The sequence below is a fragment of the Schistocerca nitens genome, chromosome 7 (genome assembly GCF_023898315.1).
Source record: "Schistocerca nitens isolate TAMUIC-IGC-003100 chromosome 7, iqSchNite1.1, whole genome shotgun sequence".
Lineage (NCBI taxonomy): Eukaryota > Metazoa > Arthropoda > Insecta > Orthoptera > Acrididae > Schistocerca > Schistocerca nitens.
This window is the reverse complement of record NC_064620.1, coordinates 116,870,317-116,891,220: the sequence shown is the minus strand read 5'-3', so window position 1 is coordinate 116,891,220 and position 20,904 is coordinate 116,870,317. Positions and strand designations below refer to the sequence as shown.

At 39.6% G+C, this 20,904-nt stretch overlaps 1 protein-coding gene across 1 annotated transcript in view; it reads left to right on the top strand.

Annotated features, from left to right (window-relative positions):
* LOC126195249 (uncharacterized) overlaps positions 1 to 20,904 on the top strand; it is a 245,445-nt gene that overhangs the window by 190,755 nt on the left and 33,786 nt on the right. Inside the window, exon 15 of the mRNA XM_049933777.1 lies at positions 2,386 to 2,530. Within this exon, the coding sequence (XP_049789734.1) occupies positions 2,386 to 2,530 (145 nt within the window). The remainder of the gene's footprint in view (positions 1 to 2,385; positions 2,531 to 20,904) is intronic.

Sequence of the window (20,904 nt, the reverse complement as noted above, 5' to 3'; positions counted from 1 at the left end):
AACCGTAATTAGACGTGTAAGGCGAAGGCAGCAACTGCCTCAGAATTTGTGTGTTAATAGAAAATACATATCAGTTTGTACATCACAACCTTTATGGTCTTTAATAATAGACAAACTTTCAATCATTAACTATTCTGTCTCAGAACAGCCGCACTCAGTTGAAATACCCCCGAAACCACAGAAGAAAAACCAATAGCCTTTCATCCATTAAGTACACAGTTATATAATTATAATAATTAATTGTTTGGTGGCTTCGGTAATCATGCAAAACCCAATTAAGGACAAAACAGGGGTGTTTCATTGTCCTTCTTTGATGTCCTCATCTGCCAAAAACCCAATGGGTATCTCAGCCAAAGTATGTACAAGAAACCCAGTTACGTGATTCAATATCTACAAGCTCTTAACCAATACCCCCACCACACAATCCAGCTATGGACTGTTCTAAGGAGCTTGATTCATCAAGCAGAAACTCCCTGTGATGCCAGAAATAAGCCACAGGAAGTGAACAATCTACAAGTCTTCTGTGGGAATTTTGACAAGAACCGACAAATATATCAAGCAATGTCACGATGTATCTGCAAGTGAAACATTGGCACACGGAGAAGTAAAAAACTAGTATTTATTGCCATTCAGTAATTCAGTGGTTAAGCGACGGGGCGTATTAAAGGCTCCAGAATAGACAGAACATCAAGTGAGTCTTTAGGCCTACAGACAAATTATGCAAATTCGTGTGGCTTGTGAAAGATATTATAGACATCAGAGCTCCTGTCATTTACAAAATACAATGTGAGTGTGCACAGTGTTACATTAAGCAGACTGTGCGCAAGATAGAACGACACCAGGCTGAACGTGAGAGGAGTCTGCAACTGTGCTATTCAGAGAAATCAGTAAAAGCTGAATGTACTTCAGAAAATGGGCAAAAAATTGCATTTGATGATTGTCAAGATGGCTAAATGTTTTTTGGATAGTGTAAAAAAAGAAGCTATAGAGATCAAAAAATCTAATGATGCACTGAACTAAGGCATAAACGAAAATAATCAATTTTTGAAGTATAATATGATTGGATGGATAAAAACATATACTCACCAAGTGGCAGCAGAAGAAAACACGTATAAAGATACTGAAATTTGCAAGATTTCAGGGTCAGTGGCTTCTTCTTCTGGCAGGTGGGTTGAAGGGAAAGAAGAGGGATGAAGGAAAAGGAATGGTGAGATTTAGGAAATGAGGAGAGTCTGGAAAAGTTGCCCAGAACCCCAGTTCAGGTGAGACGTACTCGATATAATGTGAAGGGAAGATTGGTTGTTGGGGTATGCACCAGATGAGATTTTAAAACTTAAGAGCTGAAAGATGGAAGATAGTGTGCTAGACAAGACAGAGATTACTAACAAAATGAGTTAATAAGAGTGGAAAGCTAAGTGCATTGTATGTGGTAGAGGTTGGGTGGGGGGAAATAAATGTGTCAAAAAAATAAAAGATATACAAAACCAAAAGGGGGTGAAGAAAGGAATAGTTACTGAGAAGAAATTCTGTAACTGGAGACATTAACACAAATTAAGGACATAGTGTAGCACCAGTTCCCTTCCCTCAGAACTCCGTAGGTAGGAACTGGAATTACAACAATGTTTTCTCACTAATCTCTGCCTTGAATATTACCCTATCTTCCATCTTTAAGCTCTCAGGTTTCCAAATTTCGTCTGGTACAGTCCCCAACAATCAGACTTTCCTTCTCATCCCCTCCAGTTATGGCTCCCCTGATTGAGGGTTCTGGATAACTTTTCCAAACTTTCTCCATTTCCTAAAGGTTGTCAGTCATTTTCCTTTACCGCTCTTCATTTACCTTCAACCCTTCCACCAGAAGAAGGAGCCAATGGCTCCCAAAGCTTGCAAATTCTAATACCTTTGTACATGTTTTCTCCAGCTGCCACTTTGTGAGTAGATTGTTTTATCTATCCAGTTACACTATATTTTCTGAATAATGACAGTCATTTGCAGCTCAGTATGTCATGAAACTTGATCACGGGTTTAAAGTAGACATTGCTGATGCAGGATGAGAACAGTGAATAAAATGGCATTGGACTGAGGACCAGTGATGTCACAGCTGGTACAGTGGATGTACAGGGATGAGGCCAGCAACTTTACAGAAGTCAGTTACCATTTGACAATGCTTGAGGAATACTTGATCAAAACTTTTCTTCATTAACATGTTCTCATAGTAAATGCTTTCACAGGAAATTTTGCATAAACTTTGTAATATAGTGGACTATTGTTGTTATGCAGATGCTCAGAATAATAGGTATACATTAATAATTAAAGTGTATCTTTCCTTTATTGGAAACAACTTTCAGGTAAATTAATACAGCTCATCATATTGACATGTCATTTCAGTGTGTCAACAGAACACAGCATTGCTCAAAGCCAAGGTCTCAGCCACTTGTGAACCAGACGACAGTGTCGACAGCTCAGCAGATAGTTACCCGTGGGCCACTGAAGTTTGTAGCCAATTTTCTGACACATGTAAAGAGTATTGCAGGTACGGCAACATTGCACATAGATTATCACCTAGCTTGTAGACGCCTATTGCGAAATGAGTATTAATTATTTTTGTCGTTTCTCTTGTCTTTTCAAACGTTGCTGCTGCCTCTCCACTATTTACTCTATCTTCACTGTCGCCTTTCCACTATTTGCTCCATCTTTTAATTTTTCAGTTACTGCTCAGATTTGCCTCGCCCTTTCTTCCATTTTCAGTCTCTCTATTCAAATCTCTGACACATTGACTGCCTTCCATCTATTTATGTTTTCAATTCTCATTTGCTATTTATATTACACTGTTCATTTCCTCAAATCCCATAATCGTCTATTTTCTTTGATATTGGATAGTAGACACCTTCAAGAAGAATATAATAATCCCAATCCCAAAGAAAGCAGGTGTTGACAGATGTGAAAATTACTGAACTATCAGTTTAATAAGTCACAGCTCCAAAATACTAACGTGAATTCTTTACAGATGAATGGAAAAACTAGTAGAAGCCGACCTTGGGGAAGATCAGTTTGGATTCCATAGAAATATTGGGACACGTGAGGCAATACTGACCCTACGACTTATCTTAGAAGCTACATTAAGGAAAGGCAAACCTACATTTCTACCATTTGTAGACTTAAAGAAAGCTCTTGACAATGTTGACTGGAATACTCTCTTTCATATTCTGAAGGTGGCAGGGGTAAAATACAGGGAGCGAAAGGTTATTTACAATTTGTACAGAAACCAGATGGCAGTTATAAGAGTCGAGGGACACGAAAGGGAAGCAGTGGTTGGAAAGGGAGTGAGATAGGGCTGTAGCCTCTCCCCGATGTTATTCAATCTGTATATAGAGCAAGCAGTGAAGGAAACAAAAGAAAAATTCGGAGTAGGTATTAAAATCCACGGAGAAGAAATTAAAACTTTGAGGTTCGCCGATGACATTGTAATTCTGTGAGAGACAGCAAAGGACTTGGAAGAGTAGTTGAACGGAATGGACAGTGTCTTGAAAGGAGGATATAAGATGAACATCAACAAAAACAAAATGAGGATAATGGAATGTAGTCGAATTAAGTAAGGGATACTGAGGGAATTAGATTAGGAAATGAGACACTTAAAGTAGTAAAGGAGTTTTGCTATTTGGGGAGCAAAATAACTGATAATGGTTGAAGTAGAGAGGATATGAAATGTCGACTGTCAGTGGCACGGAAAGTGTTTCTGAAGAAGAGAAATTTGTTAACATCGAGTATAGAGTGTCAGGAAGTCATTTCTGAAAGTATTTGTATGGAGTGTAGCCATGTATGGAAGTGAAACATGGACAATAAATAGTTTGGACAAGAAGAGAATAGAAGCTTTCGAAATGTGGTATTACAGAAGAATGTTGAAGATTAGATGGGTAGATCACATAACTAATGAGGAGGTATTGAATAGGATTGGGGAGAAGAGAAGTTTGTGGCACAACTTGACAAGAAGAAGGGATCGGTTGGTAGGACATGTCCTGAGGCATCAAGGGATCACAAATTTAGCATTGGAGGGCAGCGTGGAGGGTAAAAATCGTAGAGGGAGACCAAGAGATGAATACACTAAGCAGATTCAGAAGGATGTAGGTTGCAGTAGGTACTGGGAGATGAAAGAGCTTTCACAGGATAGATTAGCATGGAGAGCTGCATCAAACCAGTCTCAGGACTGAAGACCACAACAACAACACATTCATGATAGATTGGATAGCAATGAAAACTGGACACAGAGTGGCTGGAATTCAACAAGGAGCAGCATTTATCCACATTTATGTAGTGGTTGTGTGGGTGTCCCAAATTTCAAGGCTAATCAAAACTTCTCATTCAGCCAGGGCAACATCAGATCTTGGAGATGTTTAGTCTCCTTCATTTCTGGTGGCAGCGATTGTTGGTGAATGGCAGCACATGGAAAGTTAACTGACTGATTATATGTGCACCATTCTGAACACTTTGTGTCGAATACGCTCCCTATCCCACAGCTACCAATGCCGGCGATCTAACTGATGTGGCACTATGGTCCTGGCTAGAGGAGGGTAGTTTTCAGTTTTTCCTTTTTGCTGACTCTGTGCCCATGACTGTGTAGTTTTTGTTTGTTTGTATAAATAATAAAAAAATCAATTGATCAGTCATCTTACAGTTGGAATTCTCAGGAAGATATGACATGCAACATCAGATATTGGAGATGTTTAGTCTCCTTCATTTCTGGTGGCAGCGATTGTTGGTGAACGGCAGCACATGGAAAGTTAACTGACTGATTAATAGGGGGTAATGTACAGTAGTCAATGCATATGGTTTATCATCTTCAAAGCTTTTGAAAGGTAACTGGCATTTTACTACGTGGTCAGTAACCTCTTCTCAGGTCACAGTTTCATTTGTCAACTGACCTATGGCACTGTGTAGCTTATCATGAAATTTCACCATGGCCACAGGCATGTGCATTTGGTTGTCTGCGTGGAGATGTGTGTTTTACTCTGCATGTTTCAGTGGGCCGCAAGTCAGCTACCTGTAAGTTAGTGGTTGCCTTTCCTTTATTTTATATATTGTTATGAGGTCAGTTAGCAATAATGTGAATAAAATATACATGGTTTTCAAACTGTATCATGTTGAATAAAATACTCAAACTTTTTGCAGCTGTCTCCCATCAAGATGAGACAGCAACATCTGGGGCATTCTGGAGGAGGGCCAAAATGATACACATCTGGGAATGCAAGCTAGGCAGCTTTTGGCAGCTGTGCTGTGGGTGTAATGTCAGATGGTACGAGGAGCTAGTGCTACATTGGGACCTGCCACTCCCACATCTCTGAAAGTGTCAAGTATCCACCTTTCAAACAATAGAAACTCCAGATTGGAATATGAGCAATGTAAGGAAAGATAGATTGCTACTTAGCATAAGGATGACAGGTTGCAGACAGACACTATTAAGCAACACTGGCATTCTGATCCAAGCTGCCGGAGGCGACAGCCTTGTGTGTGTGAGCTCGATTATTAGTGGTGTCCGTCCCCCCCCCCCCCTCCCCCCCTCCCCCCCGACAAAAGTTGTGGTTGAAGGATGCTGCAAATTAATGTGTTGTCCTTATGGTAAGTAGCAATCTAACTTTTCCTTACATTGTTGATAAGCATCCATCTTTGTTTCCTCTCAGTGTGACTGATGACCTCAGAAGTTAAGTCCCATAGTACTCAGAGCCATTTGAGCCTCTCAGTGTCTAAACACCTCCCACGATCCCATTTAATATGTACAGGGTGTTTCAAAAATGACCGGTATATTTGAAATGGCAATAAAAACTAAACGAGCAGCGATAGAAATACACCATTTGTTGCAATATGCTTGGGACAACAGTACATTTTCAGGCGGACAAACTTTCGAAATTACAGTAGTTACAATTTTCAACAACAGATGGCGCTGCGGTCTGGGAAACTCTATAGTACGATATTTTCCACATATCCACCATGCGTAGCAATAATATGGCGTAGTCTCTGAATGAAATTACCCGAAACCTTTGACAACGTGTCTGGCGGAATGGCTTCACATGCAGATGAGATGTACTGCTCCAGCTGTTCAATTGTTTCTGGATTCTGGCGGTACACCTGGTCTTTCAAGTGTCCCCACAGAAAGAAGTCACAGGGGTTCATGTCTGGCGAATAGGGAGGCCAATCCACGCCGCCTCCTGTATGTTTCGGATAGCCCAAAGCAATCACACGATCATCGAAATATTCATTCAGGAAATTAAAGACGTCGGCCGTGCGATGTGGCCGGGCACCATCTTGCATAAACCACGAGGTGTTCGCAGTGTCGTCTAAGGCAGTTTGTACCGCCACAAATTCACGAAGAATGTCCAGATAGCGTGATGCAGTAATCGTTTCGGATCTGAAAAATGGGCCAATGATTCCTTTGGAAGAAATGGCGGCCCAGACCAGTACTTTTTGAGGATGCAGGGACGATGGGACTGCAACATAGGGCTTTTCGGTTCCCCATATGCGCCAGTTCTGTTTATTGACGAAGCCGTCCAGGTAAAAATAAGCTTCGTCAGTAAACCAAATTCTGCCCACATGCATATCGCCGTCATCAATCCTGTGCACTATATCGTTAGCGAATGTCTCTCGTGCAGCAATGGTAGCGGCGCTGAGGGGTTGCCGCATTTGAATTTTGTATGGATAGACGTGTAAACTCTGGCGCATGAGACGATACGTGGACGTTGGCGTCATTTGGACCGCAGCTGCAACACGGCGAACGGAAACCCGAGGCCGCTGTTGGATCACCTGCTGCACTAGCTGCGCGTTGCCCTCTGTGTTTGCCGTACGCGGTCGCCCTACCTTTCCAGCACGTTCATCCGTCACGTTCCCAGTCTGTTGAAATTTTTCAAACAGATCCTTTATTGTATCGCTTTTCGGTCCTTTGGTTACATTAAACCTCCGTTGAAAACTTCGTCTTGTTGCAACAACACTGTGTTCTAGGTGGTGGAATCCCAACACCAGAAAAATCCTCTGTTCTAAGGAATAAACCATGTTGTCTACAGCACACTTGCACGTTGTGAACAGCACACTCTTACAGCAGAAAGACGACGTACAGAATGGCGCACCCACAGACTGCATTGTCTTCTATATCTTTCACATCACTTGCAGCGCCATCTGTTGTTGAAAATTGTAACTACTGTAATTTCGAAAGTTTGTCCGCCTGAAAATGTACTGTTGTCCCAAGCATATTGCAACAAACGGTGTATTTCTATCGCTGCTCGTTTAGTTTTTATTGCCGTTTCAAATATACCGGTCATTTTTGAAACACCCTGTACACATTATCCTGGTTAAAATTATTGCAATCCAATTTAATATCAGGTTACATCTTTATAAAGAGATTCTCTTATGAAAGTAAATGTGCCAAGGCCCTCATCTGTTCAAATTATGTTTTTGTATGTTCTCTAGGCAATATTCAGCTTTGGAAGACTTCTGGAGCTCTTTTGTCTAAAGTGGTACATGTGCTTAGTGCAACGTGTAGCAACAGTTTGAGTTATGAGGCCTCTGTGTATTCTGCCACATTCACAGAGGACACCACATACATCGATCACTTGATGTCTTAAGTCACCCTTAATAGGGCATTACATATCTCAGATCTTGGAGGCAGGTCAGAACAGCTGTAATAGCCATATATGTGGAGCATGCAACCCATTGTACTGGTGTCATGTCACAGAATGAAAAGAATGCTGCCAGCTTAACCTCACTGAGTTACTTAGCATTCTTCATTGGTGGCACCAGACAGTAGTGTCTATCTTGCTGTAGCTATTTTCCCTGAACATGAGAGTCAAATTCTGCAGTTCAGACTGTAGACAATGATCATCAGAATCATTGTAGCTATGTGTGGCAATATGTCCAAGGTTGCTTTTTCTTTGCACAGTATGGTGAAAACTGTTTGCATTCAGATAGTGGCCAGTATAGGTTAGTCCTCTATACACTGAGTGACCGAACCATCAAAGTGGAGAGGGATGACAAGCTTCGATATGTTAGTTGAGCAGAAGGCAGATGGAACCTTGGTCATTTAGTGTATAGGAAACTGGCCCACACCAACCAGTTTGTGACTGAAAATAGATTTCTCCATCCTGTACACAAAAAAGCTGACTCGAATGTATTGGTACACAACTAAAGTGATTTCAGATGGCGACTGTCTACAGCAGAGCTGATTGAGAATTTGCCTCGAGAGCCCCGCCATGGCATGAGTTCTGTAGCATTCGGCACAGCTGCACATCTCCTCTGTCACCACGGAAAACTGTCTGGGTGTGAGGTGGGGGAAGAGGGAAACTGCAGATGTGCCACCTTTAAATGGCAGTGTACTCTCACTGCATACAACTTGGTTTCATATTTCACTATTCTCAACCACATAGATCACAAACATAACAAATTTTCAGCATCGTATAATTATTTTGGCATGTTGAAGACATAATATAATTACCGTATTTAGTCGAATCTAAGCCGCAGTCGAATCTAAGATGCACCTGAAAAATGTGACTCGAAATCAAGGAAAAAAAATGTTCTCGAATCTAAGCCACACCTGAAATTTGAGACTCGAAATTCAAGGGGAGAGAAAAGTTTTAGGCTGCACCTCCAAATCGAAACAAAGTTGGTCCATTGTAATATGAGATACAATTTAGGTCGAATGAATGATGATACAGCTACAGTAGTTTGGTTCGAGTCGTAAGCTTAGCAGTTAAGCTTTACCAGGTAGCCATTGCTATGCATCAGGCGCTCCGTCCGTATTTAAACGCGTTCCCTTCCTTTTTCACGTGCTTCGTCTGGTTTGAATTGATTGCTTATTTTTCTTTGATCTGGTAAGTGCCGTTCTCTTTGTTATAGGTGTTTACATCACTCTTAGCTGGAAATGCATTACTGTACTGTGTCGTGTATTGTTTGTTGCATTCTGATAATGAGTGTTTACGGCCTGTCGGCGCTTGTGGCGTGGCTTGCTTTTGTGCGCGCTTCCGCCGCTTACAATTTAAAAAAAAAGAGAGAGGAATCGTCTCATTAGTGAAACAATGGCAAGAGACTGCTATTTGTTGTTACTTACACTGCTGATTTCTTTGATAATGCTCAACAAGAACCAAATAATAGACTGCTTATGATAGCTGTTCTGAACGAGAGTGTAGTGAAAATTTTTCTCCATTTGAAAATCTTCGCAGACACCTCTTTACTACATTATATTCTGCACAGAAATTAGAGTCATCTTAGATTTGAAAATCTAGTCAATTTCCGTGCTTCATTTCTGACTCTATCACTATTAGGCATAAGAATAATATGAATATAAACATGACATGATACGTATATTCTTCCACGTTTGCTGTTGTCTCACTCTAGTTTCGTAATTTATTAGGCAGACTGGATTTAAATGAGATAGCAGCAAACATGAAAGAATACATGGCAAAATGTTTATATTCGTATTATTCTTATGGTGAAGAGAATGCTGCATGTGATTCACAATTCATAAAAGTTCCTATTAGCAACCACCTCTTCTCACAGGTAGGAAAAAATTCAGAATGTATAGTTGGCAGTATTGACAACATCCCAACAGTCTTGCCAGTCGGATTTTCGTGGTACATTGAAATGCTGCTACATTCGAAGATGAACAATACGGAAACTCGGCGCAGAGAAAAAAGCTCATCTTCCACCTTTCTTTCTTTCTTTCTTTTGTGTAGAGCTACATATATATTCGACGGCAGAAGTTAGTTGTGGCAGCACCTACCAACATTTTTCAGAACTTCCGCATACTTTGCACTTGATTCTAAGCTGCAGGCAGTTTTTTGGATTACAAAAACCGGAAAAAAATTGTGGCTTAGATTCAAGTAAATACGGTATTATCTGGTACAAACTGTCAGCATTACAGAAAGGTGCAGGCACTTTCACAGATTTTCACACTCTTGTTGTCTCGTTATCATTACTTACTTAGTTTGATAATCAAAAAAGGTCTTTCACACACACACACAAACACACACACACACACACACTGATTGAAATTTTATAGTGATTTTACAATCTCATTATGGAGGCATGGAAACTCTATCTGAGGAAGCCAATGTAAGTGTCCTGCACAGTTTTAGCATAAAAGAATGTGTCTTTAATATGAGAATTACATTGCACATCAATCTGTTACATTTGCACATGCATTTAAGTAACATACTTTGCAGTAATATATGAAGTCTCTATTCTCTTCGTTCAGTTCCAATGAAAACTGTTGCAGCTGACAGTGAAATAATGCTTGTGACTTCAGAAGTTTTACTATTCGTACCAACAATTTCTTCACATGCTCCATCCTTGCAAATTGAGCACAAATTGCATCTTGATGTACAGAAAAGTGAATCCAGTTGTGACAGTTCCACCTGCTTTTTATTTTCTTCGTTTGTTGATTGTCCTCGGTGTCGATGTATTGCATTGCTACACTGGCTGAAAAATGGGTTGTGGATTCTGACACTGACTACTTTAAATAATGTAGCTGACAGGTGCACAGTTGTGTTTCACAGTACTGTTGAACCCCCCCCCCCCCCCCCCAATGATACACAGTTATATGTGTATGGCCAGTGCACTAGTGTTTAAACTCCATAGGCCTCATTAATAGTTTGCAGCTGAAACTCCACATACTGCTACAGTAGTTTCTTGTTGAACATCTACGAGCAGTAAAACCTAACCACATAGTTTCACAGTTCTTGAAGAATAATCAGGTATGGAAACAGTCACTGTCATTGTTTTTACACACTGCCTATTGGTGTAATACTTATTTCACTGTTAAGTCAATCATTGTTGTTGTTCTAACCAACACAGGTTCCTCGTCTGAAACTCAGCCATGGACTGACTCTCTCCAGACCAAAATCGGACCCTTACATATCATCACAATAATAGGTGCTGAAACTACACATTGTTTAAAGTTAAATTTACAGAAATTACAGTTAAAACTTAACTCATGAAATTAACTGAATACATTGAAAAATTGGTTATTTTTAGCAGTTTCTTCTACTACGAGGGTTATACCAAATTAGTTGTTTAAATCATGAAATTAACAAATATAGTTACACAAACAATACTTTTGACAAAACTGTTAATTACTTTGGAATTAGTGAAGGGCTGATTTTGCTAACATGTTTTTGAATAGAACTAAATAGATACTTTAAAATTACTAGTACTTTGTCTTCAAAATGTTTATAATTATTACAGAATTTATACTTGTTTATACGTCAACAATAGAATTTAAGTTATGAAACAATTACTGATTTCGCCATATAATGAAAGATACTAACTGGTAATAGTCAAAATAAATTAGAAAATCAGTTACATACATAAAACTAAGCACAAAATTAGATCTGGTTTTATATTCTTTAAAACTAAGGGACAACCTTTCTCTTTTATGAAAATACAGATTATACTCACGTATGTTAATGTTAGTTAAATCAAAATGAAAAAATGAATTTTAAGGAGGCAGATGACAAAACAAGAGGACAATTAAAATGATCCCATCTTGCTTCATCACACAGTCTGTCAATAGTTGTAATTTTTTGCTGCTTCACTGTCGGCTAAATCTTCAAATTGTTTCTGCATAGTATTGTAATATCATTTTATGGCTAATTTGCAGTCCCTGTTGCTTATGCAACTGCATAATATATATATTGAGAATTCTCACCCCTCTCTTCTGTCATTCCTGATAATTTCTAAAGGCTCGTGATGACAGATCGTGAGACTGCCTCTTTCTGTGCAAATGTCCACTGGACCTGTGAACATCCTTCATAACATGAACAAATAGTGAAGGGTAAACAGGACTAACACCACAATTCTGCTGAACTGAAGAGAGTTGTGCCACACTGCATACTAAGTGAAATCTCGCGCTGTACCCAATACTTCTGAGAAGGAACGAACAAAGCCGTGACAGGCTGAGCCTCGGCCCACACACAGAGCCAGCATGAAGTTTGGCACACCGTGGTCATCCTGGTCTACAGTCTGAATTGCTGCATATGAGGCTTGTGTTCAGGGAAAATGGTTACTGCAAGTGTAATGCTCATTCTCAATATTGACAATAATAGATACAAAATTTAGCCCTAATTGCAGTTTACTGTAAGGGATAGAGTTTGTTGCACTATACTTAAAGTTATTCAAGGGCAGGAAATATTGTGTATTGAGAACCTAACTTAAGGGAATCAATTACCCAATGGCAGAGATGTTGAGTTGTTGGGAGGCACACACAAAAAAGCAAGAAAAATTTGCTAGCTTGACATGAATGAGGGGGGAGGGGGGGGGGCTGACAGGAGAGAGGGAGGGAAAGCTGTTGGGTGGAGGCTGTGGGAACAGTAGGTTAGCTGATGTTGAGTTGAGGATGATTATGGGGGAAAAAGTTTCTGTTGCAAGGATAACTTCCATCCGTGTAGATTAGAATACCTTGTGTTGGAGGACAGTACTCAGATTACATATGTTGTGAAGCAGGCATTGAACTCCACTGTGTTCTGCTCATTGATGTGTTCTGCCACTAAATGTTCAACTTTGGCCACAGTGTAGTGAGGGCCATTCATTTGGGTGCATAGCTATGATGGTCATGCCTGCATAAAATACTGTGCAATGATAGTAGCATGGCTACTTTCACAGGTGTTCCTGCCTCTGATGGGATAGGATAAGCTGGTGATAGGGCTAGAGTAAGATGTGCTGAGTGTGTGGATTGGGCAGGTCTTGCACCTGGGTCTTCCACTGGGATAGGACTCCTGTGTCGAGGGGTCGGGAGTGGGAGTGGGAATGGCGTAGGGGTTTATTTATTTTATTTATGCCTCAAGTTCCATAGGACCAAATTGAGGAGCAAATCTCCCAAATTCATGGAACGTATCAGTACATGAAATTACAACATAAAAGTAATAACAGATAAAAATAAAATGTTTATGAACCCAAAAAAGTCAGTCCATAAGTTTAAGGATTCACAATCAACAGTACAACAAGAATCAGCTTAATTTTTCAAAGAACTCCTCGACAGAATAGAAGGAGTGACCCGTGAGGAAAGTCTTCAGTTTCGGTTTAGAAGCACGTGGATTACTGCTAAGATTTTTGAATTCGAGTAGTAGCTTATTGAAATGGCTGCAGCTACTGCACACCTTTCTGCACAAGAGTTAATGAAGTCCAATCCAAATGCAAGTTTGATTTCTGCTGAGTATTAACTGAGTGAAAGCTGCTTATTCTCGGGAATAAGCTAATATTGTTTACAAGAAATGACAGTAAGGAATATATATATTGAGAAGCCAATGTCAAAATAACCAGACTCGTGAATAGGGGTCAACAAGAGATTCGTGAACTTATTGCCTGAACCACCCGTTTCTGAGCCAAAAATATCCTTTTAGAATGGGAAGAGTTCCCCCAAAATATAATACCATACAACATAAGCCAATGAAAATAAGTAAAGTAGACTAATTTTCGTGTTGAACAATCACTCACTCCAGATACCGTTCGAATAGTAAAAATGGCAGCATAAAATCTTTGAACTAGATCCTGAACGTGGGCTTTCGATGACAGTTTACTATCTATCTGAACACCTAGAAATTTGAACTGTTCATTTTCACTAATCATATGCCCATTCTGTGAAATTAAAAGTCAGGTTTTGTTGAATTATGTGTTAGAAACTGTAAAAACTGAGTCTAATTGTGATTTAGCATTAGTTTATTTTCTACAAGCCATGAACCTAGGTCACGAATTCCACCATTTGAAACTGAGCCAATGTTGCACACATCATCCTTTACTACCAAGCTAGTGTCATCAGAAAAAAGAAATATTTTAGAGTTACTCATAATACTAGAGGACACATCATTTTTGTAAATAAGGAACAGGAGTGGCCCCAACACTGATCTCTGGGGCACCACCCACTTGACTGTACCCCACAGACCCCACATCACAGCCCTTCTCAACATTGTGAATAATGACCTTTTGCTGTCTGTTACTAAGGTAAGAGGTGAATCATTTATGAGCTGCTCCCTATATTCCGTAATTGTCCAACTTCTAGAGCAATATTTTGTGATCAACACAATCAAACACCTTAGTTAAATCAAAAAATATGCCTAACGTTCGAAATCTTTTGCTTAACCCATCCAGTACCTCACAGAGGAAAGAGAACATAGCATTTTCAGTTGCTAAACGACTTCAAAGCCAAACTGTATGTTTGATAGCATAACTTTAGCAAACACTGATGGCATAGAAATAGGTCTAAAATTATCTACATTATCCCTTTCTCCCTTTTTATAAACTGGCTTTACTACCGAGTACTTTAATCGTTCAGGAAACTGACCATTCCTAAAGGAAAAATTACAAATATGGCTAAATACAGGGCTAACATGTGTGGCACAGTACTTTAATATTCTGCTAGGCACTCAGTCATAACCATGAGAGTCCTTAGTCTTCAGTGATTTAATTATTGACTCAATCTCCCTCTTGTCTGTATGACAGAGGAGTATTTCAGACATCAATCTCGGAAAGCCATTTGCCAGGAAAGTTATATGATTCCCTGTAGAAACTAAATTTTCATTTAATTCACCAGCAATGCTCAGAAAATGTTTGTTAAATATTGTACATATATCTGATTTATCAGTAACAGAAATATTTTTACTACGAACTGACTTTATATCGTCGACCTTGTACTGCTGACCATGCACTTCCTTCCCAGCTGACCTTATTATTTTAATTCTGTCCTGCGAATCGGCTATTCTATTTGTATACCACATACTCTTTGCCTTCCTAATAACATTTTTAAGCACCTTACAATACTGTTTGTAATGGGCTACTGTACCATGATTGTGACTACTTCTAACATTTTGATATAATTCCTGCATTGTTCTACATGATATCCTTACCCCACTAGTCAGCCCCCTGGCTGCCTATTACTGCTAGTACCCCGTTTAGAACATTGTAATGGAAAGCAACTCTCAAAGAGCATGAGAAATGTGTTAAGGAAAGCATTATATTTATCATCTATGTTATTGGCACTATAAACATCTTGCCCCCCTTTTCCTTGACAAGGTTGAAAAAACTCTCTATTGCTGTTGGATTAACTTTCCTGCGTAGTTTGTAATTATATGTGACATTTGTTTGCATACAAAAGCCTTTTAGTGTTAAAATTTGTGCATCTTGGTCGGAAAGGCCATTCACTCTTTTACTAACATAATGCCAATCTAGTATTGAAGAATGAATAAAAATATTGTCTATGGCTGTGCTACTATTCCCCTGCACCCTAGTTAGAAAAAACACAATCTGCATCAGATCATATGAATTTAGGAGATCTACCAAGATCCTTTTTCTTGCACCGTCATATATAAAATTTATATTGAAGTGACCACATATAACTAATTTCTGGTACTGCCTGCAAAGTGAATCAAGAACCCTCTCTAGCTTGAGCAGAAATGCTCTAAAGTCAGAGTTAGGTGACCTATAAACAACAGCAATTAGAAGTTTAGTTTCACTAAATTCAACTGCTCCTGCACAACATTCAAATATCTGTTCAGTGCAGTGCCATGATACATCTATGGACTCAAATGGAATACTGTTTTTTATGTACATAGCCACTCCCCCACCATGCGAGGAACTCCTTGAAAAACAGCCAGCTAATCTGTGTCCTGGTAAAGGAAGCCTCTGAATTGTCAAATTATTTAAGTGCTGCTCCAACATACCAATAATTTCACAGTCAACATCTATAAGCAGTTCACTAACTTCATCTCTAATATCTCTTATAATTTGATGAAATATGCCAATTCCTTCTCTACTTGGAAGTATGACATCCTCTGAAGGTGATCCCTTAGTTAGAGGGACTTCCTTTAAGCAGGTGTACCTATCAGCTGACTTCAATCTAAAAAAGGAGCAGCTCCAACACCAACTTCTACAATGTTGTGTAAATTGGGTGGACAATGGGATATCACTTTAGCAGTGGTTGAGAGAATCTTGGGTAGAGTGTCTCTCATTTCTGGTCATGATGATAAATAATCAAAGCTCTGACAAAGGATATGGTTTAGCTGCTCCAGTCTATAGTGATACTGGGTGACAAGAGGTTGCACTCCTTTGCAGCTTCTTGTTGGAGGTGATAAGAGGGTGAGGGATGTGTGAGGATATGATACAGGAAATCTGTTTGCAGAATGGGTAGGGTGGGGGTGGGGGGGGCAGGGGGTAGACTACTGCCTGTCTGTGAAGGCCTTAATTTTTTGGTTTTGAAGGGTGACAGCTGTCTCAATATAGGAACTGTTAGGAGGATCCCCGAAGCAGTGCGAAGTAGCTGGGTGTAATATGTATAGAGGGGTGAATGAAGCCATCAGAGAGATGGAGGCCAACATCCAGGAGTTAAGAAGGGTTGGGTTAAGGAGGGCCATGTGAAGGGAATGGGAGAGCAGGCATTGAGATTGTGGGGAAATGAGGACAGGGCGTCTTGACTCTTGAGTGAAGATCATGAAGATATTATCAGTGAATCTAAACCAGATAATGGATTTGGGGTTTCAGGAGGCTCGGAAAGTATCCTCTAGATGGACCATTAACAGTTTGGCATAGAAGGGTGCCATGTGAGCGCTGTGGCTGGGCTGCAGTTTTGTTTGTGCCCCTCCCTTTCAAAGGAAAAGTAGTTGTGGGTGAAGATATAGTTATTCTCAAAATAGGGACCCCTGTTAAAGTTTTACTCTGTCACCCACCCAACCTACATAACCTCCTGGTCCATCACTATGCCACACCCCCTCCCAGCCCCTTGCCACAGGAATCCTATCCTAGTGCAAGACCCAGGTGCGAGACCTGCCCGATCCACTCAACCAGCACATCCTACTCCAGTCCTCTCCCAGTCTTATCCTATGCCTTCAGAGAGAGGGATGCCTGTGAAAGCAGGAATGTCAATACCAGCTGTTTCGCAGTCACTGCACAGCATTATATGTGGGCGTGACTACCAACCAACTGTACACCACCAAACTGTGATCAAGAACAAAGTTCACCATTCTGTGTCACAACATGCCACTGAAAACAGCACACTAGAGTTCAATGGCTGCTTCACCATGTGTGCACTCTGAATTATTTCCTCCAACATAAGCTTCTCTGAACTACATAGATAGGAGTTATCCTTGCAACAGACCCCATACTTCTCGTGGCATCAGCCTCCACTGTCCCTCTGTCTCCACTATCTCTACTGAACACACTACCCAGTCCCTATGTCCTGTTACCCCTCCGAATCCACACCTCCACGCCACCTACATTGTGTGCCGCACCTCACCAGCTCAGACTGTAACCTTGTATCACAGGCCTAGCCGGTGTACTTGCCACTCCTCCCTCTTACACACCTGCTACCTCTATCTGAGTCGTTAGCTAAAGGATTTGTACTGGAAGCTAGAAAACTTATTTTCCTCTGTTGTGTGTGCCTCTTGACAACTCATTGACCTCTGCTATTTGGTGTGTGGTCTCCTTTACTCTTAATTATATTTACATTTTGCTAGAGTTTTCCTTTATACTTAACACAAAGAAACAATTTTCTCAGCAATTGTTGGTAATAGTTATTTCATATCGTTGGGCAAAGTCATAGATTTTTAGTATTTTGCATACAACTTATAGGCAGGTCACTGTTTACATAAATTTTGACAGCCTAATTAATTAATTATTTCAATTATTCACAACTTTCTCCACTGCTTCACCATCCTGACCAACCAACAACCTCCATAACAACCAACTTCAACTCACTACAACCACTAACTTGCTCCTTTCGTGGCCTTGCACTGGCTCTTATTTGGAAGTATAAGCAAACAACAATTTTAATTTATCTTTATTACAATGAAGAAATGTCCATTTATAAAGTTGTATGTGTGACAGCATATTCTGCATAAGTTAAAAATAGTTCTCTTTTAATTGTAACTAAATATAGATCTCCGTGGGGATGTTATGATATCTGTCAAACAGCAACAAGCAGTTATTAGTCTGGGGTGATTTCATTGTAGATTTTGTTAAGGATTCTGATAGAAAAAAAATATCTGGAAGCCATATTTAGATCCTGCAATTCGATACCAGTAATTAATTTTCTGACACAGATGGATCAAGACAGAAGGACTTTATTTAACAAAGTTTTCATTGATGAAGTTCAAAGCAAGATAATATCTGTGTTTCCAGTAACAAATGCTCTCTCTGATCATGGTGCTCAAGCAGTTAGGATAAATAAGATAGTGCCTTACAGTATAGATACTCCTCACTGGAAATTAATGAGAATAATTAATGACTTCAGGAAAGACTTTTTAAGAATCATTTACAAGTGCTGACATAAAATTTTATCTACTCTATGATAAATTCGTATCTTTATTTGAAAATAGCTTTCCTCATAAGCTAATCAGAAAGACCATTGGTCAAACATCTAAAAACCATAGATCACTAGAGGAAATAAAGTATCATGTGAAAGGAAAAGGGAAATGTGTCTGTTGGCAAGAACAAGTAAAGTTCCTGCAGGAATTTCACACTACATAGAATTTTTAGAAAAGTTATTAAAAAATCTAAGAATGTGCACATTATGTCAGAGATTAGTAATTCTGACTTCACACTTCAATCTGTATGGAATGTAATGGAAGAAGGCACAGAACAACAGGCCATGCAATGGGATAATATAACTATTGATTTAAATAGAAGGGCTATAAATGATCAGACACATGTAGCAGGTACTTCTAATAATCAATTCTTAAATGTAATAGAAAATACAGGGACAACCAGTTCAAGAGCAAATCACAGTAGCATGTTAGAAAAGCACCTCTCATAACATTAAGTTATATGAATGCCTCACCAGCTTCTCCGTCTGAAATTAGAAAGTATATATTCTCTCAAAAATAAAAGCATATCTGCATTTGATGATGTTTTCAACAGAGCAGTAAAGACTTATTTCCATATAACAAGCACTGTCTTTTCTGAAATAGGTAACACATCACTAACTCATAGCATTTTCTCAGCAAGATTGAAATATGTCATTGTTAAAACCCTCCATAAGAAAAGTAATAGGAGGAATGTCAATAATTACCAGTGTGAAACTTCCTTGCAGATTAAAACTGTGTGCCGGACCGAGACTCGAACTCGGGACCTTTGCCTTTCGTGGGCAAGTGCTCTACCAACTGAGCTACCCAAGCATGACTCACGCCCCGTCCTCACAGCTTTACTTCCGCCAGTACCTCGTCTCCTACCTTCCAAACTTTACAGAAGCTCTCCTGCAAACCATGCAGGACTAGCACTCCTGAAAGAAAGGATATTGCGGAGACATGGCTTAGCCACAGCCTAGGGGATGTTTCCAGAATGATATTTCCACTCTGCGGCGGAGTGTGCGCTGATATGAAACTTCCTGGCAGATTAAAACTGTGTGCTGGACCGAGACTCGAACTCGGGACCTTTGCCTTTCGCGGGCAAGTACTCTACCAACTGAGCTACTCAAGCCAATTTGTTTATGGGTAACTTTGAACAACAGGCATTGCAGACTGCCAGAAAAAGACTAGCCAGGTGGTACTGCTACATCGATGATACTTTTGTAGTATGGGCACACGATGCAGAGGAAGTGGCTGCTTTCCTGGTACATCTCAACAGCATCAATCCAAAAATACAATTTGTTTTGGAGATGGAGAAAAATGAACAGCTGAATTTCTTAGATGTGTCTGTTATCAATGAAGGGGATGGGAGGTTGGGCCAAAGAATATATACAAAAATCATGCATAAAGATTCTAACTATCACCCCAGACAAAACAAAACAGGGATGATTAAAAGCTTGCTAGATGGGGCATGCAAAATTTGTGAACCGTTTTACTTGAAAGATGAGCTTGAACATCTATGTTCGACCTTCAAGAAGAATGGTTATTCTAATGAGGAGGTAGGCAGATCTCTTCACCCTAGGGAGAGAATATGGACCAATGAGGAACGATGGCTGCCCAAAGGGAAAGTTTTCCTTCCGTTCATCAGGACGATTACAGATCGCATTAGGGAAGTGTTGAGTAATTACTGTGTGGACACTACCTCCAGACCCACCAGAAATATAAAAGAATGTTTAAGACCGGCAAAAGATATACACTGGGTATATATAAAATTCTGTGTACTTGTGGACTGGGTTATATTGGTACCACAAAAAGATGTGTTAACACGTGTCTCATTGAACACAAGAGAAATTGCCACCTGGGATGTACAGATAAATCAGCCTTGGTGGAACATCTTTACCAAGAGGGTGATAATGAAATAAAATTCTCTGAGACAAGTGTCACATTGAAAACATCGCATTATCATGTGTATGTGTATAGAGAGGCTATTGAGATGTATAAACACCGTAATAATTTGAACAGAAAAGAGGAAGGTGTTAAAATATACAAAATTTGGATGTCAAAATTGACAATACCAGCGATAATCTTGTAGCCGACATCTGTGATAGGCTGTTTTGCCTTTGAAGATGTCTCCCAGAATAGAGTGGAAATGCTGTGAAGAAGTTTTATACATCGACCATAGCCTAATAAACCTGAAGTTTTAAGTTATATCAGTACCAACCATGAAATCTTACATTGTATAAACTTTTGCAAGAGAAAGAGCAAGATATCAAAAGTGAGCATTAATACTACTTTCTGTTGCATGTTTCTGTGTACCACACATCAGTCCGCTGTATGTGAGGGCTTGCCTTTCCATTATTTTATGTACTATTCAAGTCAGGAATTTCCGTTATTGATGATGAACTTCTGTACTTAATGATATCAAATTATTTAAAATAGTGTTAAACAATGATTAATGTATGTGACACACATGTACATAATCATAAATATACGACAATGTAATAAAAATAGCAATGTATCACAAACTTCAACAGAAACGTGTATCCACTACTCCCGTACAAAAATCTTGGGCTATCACATTACATAAAGTGGAAATTGCAGATGC